The 3,196-nt window shown below is 63.7% G+C and overlaps 2 protein-coding genes across 2 annotated transcripts; both read left to right on the forward strand.

The window, feature by feature from the left end:
* Positions 1-1,399: 1,399 nt before the first annotated feature.
* On the forward strand, positions 1,400-1,611 carry NGA_2067500 (uncharacterized protein; the record flags this gene model as incomplete). Its single annotated transcript, XM_005855857.1, has 1 exon — positions 1,400-1,611. A coding segment is annotated over one exon (212 nt), but the record flags the coding sequence as incomplete, so codon positions are not given.
* Positions 1,612-1,820: 209 nt separating this feature from the next.
* Positions 1,821-2,143, forward strand: NGA_2117400 (uncharacterized protein; the record flags this gene model as incomplete). The annotated part of the gene is made up of 1 exon (XM_005855859.1): positions 1,821-2,143. A coding segment is annotated over one exon (323 nt), but the record flags the coding sequence as incomplete, so codon positions are not given.
* Positions 2,144-3,196: the final 1,053 nt, after the last annotated feature.

Raw genomic sequence — 3,196 nt, forward strand, 5'->3', positions numbered from 1 at the left:
GGGCCTCGCTCTGATTCCCACCTAGGTCATACGTAATATACTCCCTTGCTTTGTTTACAAAGCACCTCGAGACGGTCCTTAAAAAGACAGTAATAATGATGCCTCTGTCACCATTCACATGACACCACAGACACCCGCAGCGCTTTTCCTCCATGACCAGCCATCATCGCAAACATTAATACGCTTTTTGGGGGGGTGCATACGCACGACAGGACCGTCAGGTCCTTCCTACCTTGAGAAGCAAATGGACACGGCGACTTTACAAAACTCGCGGCCACTCATTGTCAGCCAGGATGTATCAGCCATGCAGGTGGATGGCTGTCGACTCGACCACGAGGCCCCTGGGCGGCGTACATCCCCTCCTCCCTGGGAGCATGAGAAGCAGAATTCTCGAGGGCAAGAGCAGACCGCACCACATGTGCAGCGGCATGAAGATCTTGCGATTGATCTAACCTTGAATGACAGCGAGGATGGAGGCGATGGATCTTCTTGTGATTTCGAAAGGACAGAAAATGGAGAGAGACACGTCGGAGCACCGCGATCGCAGCAGCAGCAAGCGCAGCAGCCGCGCTCGACTGCTCCGAGCGCTCACGGGCCAAATGCTGGCTCGGGCTATGACGATGTACAGCTCAACTTCTCCCAGTATGGTCAACCAGATTGCATCCAACAGACGCAGTTCACACCCACACAGGAGCTAGCTGGGCACGGGCGACAGGGAGGAAGGCAACAAGACGAGCAGGCTGGCGCCCTCGGAAGCCGAGGGAGGGATGGAGCGGGAGCATCTATAATCCCCATGCCCTTGGCAATGGCTGCGACCCCCAACGAGCATCTGCGCCTGAGACACCAAGCCTTCCTGGCGGAGCAAGAGTTCTACCGGCAGCAAGAGTTCTACCGACGGGGGCGACCCTGGAACCGTGCTCCCGAGGTCCCCTCGGTTCCCACTCTCCCTGGACACATGCGAGTGCAGCCACCGTTGGGCCTGGGGTCCGTGCAGTTGGGGGGGTACCCGCTGCCCTACTACCCTGCGTACGTGCAGAGCCGTGGCATGGGCGTGACCGGCGGGGTGGCAAGCAGTGCCAGCGCGGACAAGTACGGCGTCATGGGGAGGATCGGCACGATTGAGAGGCCCTCGTACGTGTCCGTGGCGCCCAGCATTCATTTTGCAGTGTCTTCGGGGGGGGAGTTCGCGGCGAGGCTGACCGGGCCCGTCCCCGGTAGCGTGCTTTCCACCTTCCGCTTGACCCCTGGGGCCCGGCACAAGAAGAGCAAACGGCGCTGGTACTTCCCCTTGACCGCGCACAACAACCTCTGCGTGGCTGTGGACCAGCTTCGCCGCCAACATTACCGGGAGACGGGCGTCGTCCTGGCCCTCTCCCCCATCCCCAACGACGTCCTGCGCCAGCTGAGCATCCAGACGGACGGAGAGCGGCTGGCCGAGAGCGAGTCCCAGAAACAGGCGCATGACAAGCTGGGCAAGCTCCTACCCCGGCGCTTGCTGGAGGCCCTGGCGCCCTTCCAGAGGGAAGGGGTGTCATTTGTGGTGGACCGCGAGGGGCGGGGCCTGATCGCCGACGAGATGGGTCTGGGCAAGACCATCCAAGCCATTGCCGTCGCCTGCGTCTACAAAGCCGAGTGGCCCCTGCTTGTCATGTGCCCCTCCTCTGCCCGCTACCACTGGGAGGCGGAGCTGTTAAAGTGGCTTGACCGGGACGTGTTAAAAAAGGAGGAGATCCAGGTGGTGAAAGCGGGGAGGGAGCGCCTGCATGAGACGAGCAAGGTGGTCATCCTCTCCTACAGCCTGGCCCTCCGCCTCAAGGAGGTGCTCCGCGCGCCAGTCCGGAGCGCCGGGGTGGCGGTAGGGCACCGTCAGCAAGCCCGCTTCCGTGTGGTCGTGGCGGACGAGTGCCATTACCTTAAAAACGCCGGCGCGCAACGGACCAAGGAGCTCTTGCCCCTGCTGGCCGAGGCCACGCGCGCCATCCTCCTCTCGGGCACCCCGGCTCTCTCCCGTCCGCGTGAGCTGTGGACGCAACTGAATGTGCTGAACGGGCGAGCCTGGAGCGACATGTCCTCCTTCATTCGCCGGTACTGCACCGGGGGCCGGGGCCGCAAGACGTCGGGGCCCGGGAAAAAGTGGCAGGGGCGCGGCCAAGGCGCCGCGAACCTCCGGGAACTGCACGAGATGCTCAAGGCCACCGTTATGGTCCGTCGTCGGAAGAAGGATATCTTGACGGGCCTGCCGCCCAAGCGGCGCACCTTCCACAAGCTGACAGTGCCGGAGCAGGCCATCCGGGGGAAGTTGGAGGGCGCCCTCGAGGCCCTGAGCATTGTCTCGGCCACGGCGAAGAAGCGGGCGAGGAAACGATCGAGGAGGCAGGCGGAGGGCGGGGGGGAGGAATCGGAGGATTTGTACGCCACCCTGGCCAGGCAGCGGCGGGAGCAGAGAGCCAGAGAAAGTGGCACGGGCGCGGTTCCCCCTGGAGGCGAGGAGGGGAAGGGTGTCGCCGGAGCGGGAGCGAATAGGCAAAGCGTTGAAGCCTCACAAGGGGAAGGAGAAATGGGGGAGCCAGGGTCGGGGGTGGCAATGGAGGACTGGAGCGCGCGGGAGATCCAGCAACGGAAGAAGGTGTTGCTGATGGAGGTCTTCCGGCTGACGGGGACGGCCAAGATCCCTCTGGCCGTGGACCGTGTCAAAGCTCTGCTTGCCTCGGAGCTCTCGGGAAAATTCCTCGTCTTCGCCCACCACATGAATGTGATGAACGGGATCGAAGACGGCTGCCTCCGCGACGTGCCGCACATCCGCATCGACGGCTCCACCCCCCCGCCTGAGCGACAGGCGCGAGTGGACACCTTTCAGACAGACACGGGCGTGCGCGTGGCCCTCCTGAGCCTCACGGCCGCGGGCCTGGCCTTGACCTTGACCGCCGCAAGCCGGGTCTTGTTCGCGGAGCTGTTCTGGACGCCGGGTGCCTTGCTGCAGGCGGAGGACAGATGCCATCGGATCGGGCAGACGTCGGAGGTGGAGGTCGAGTACCTGCTGGCCAGAGGCACCTTGGACGACGCGCTCTGGCCGTTGATCCGGCGTAAGATGCGCGTGCTGGGAGAGCTCGTGGAGGGGGCGGAGGGCTTGGACCTGGAGGCGAGGGAGGAGGGGGGAACGGGGGGGGCCAAAGGAGGAGTACGGGTCTTTATACTC

This window comes from Nannochloropsis gaditana, assembly GCF_000240725.1.
Source record: "Nannochloropsis gaditana CCMP526 unplaced genomic scaffold scaffold083, whole genome shotgun sequence".
In the NCBI taxonomy this organism is placed as follows: Eukaryota; class Eustigmatophyceae; order Eustigmatales; family Monodopsidaceae; genus Microchloropsis; species Microchloropsis gaditana.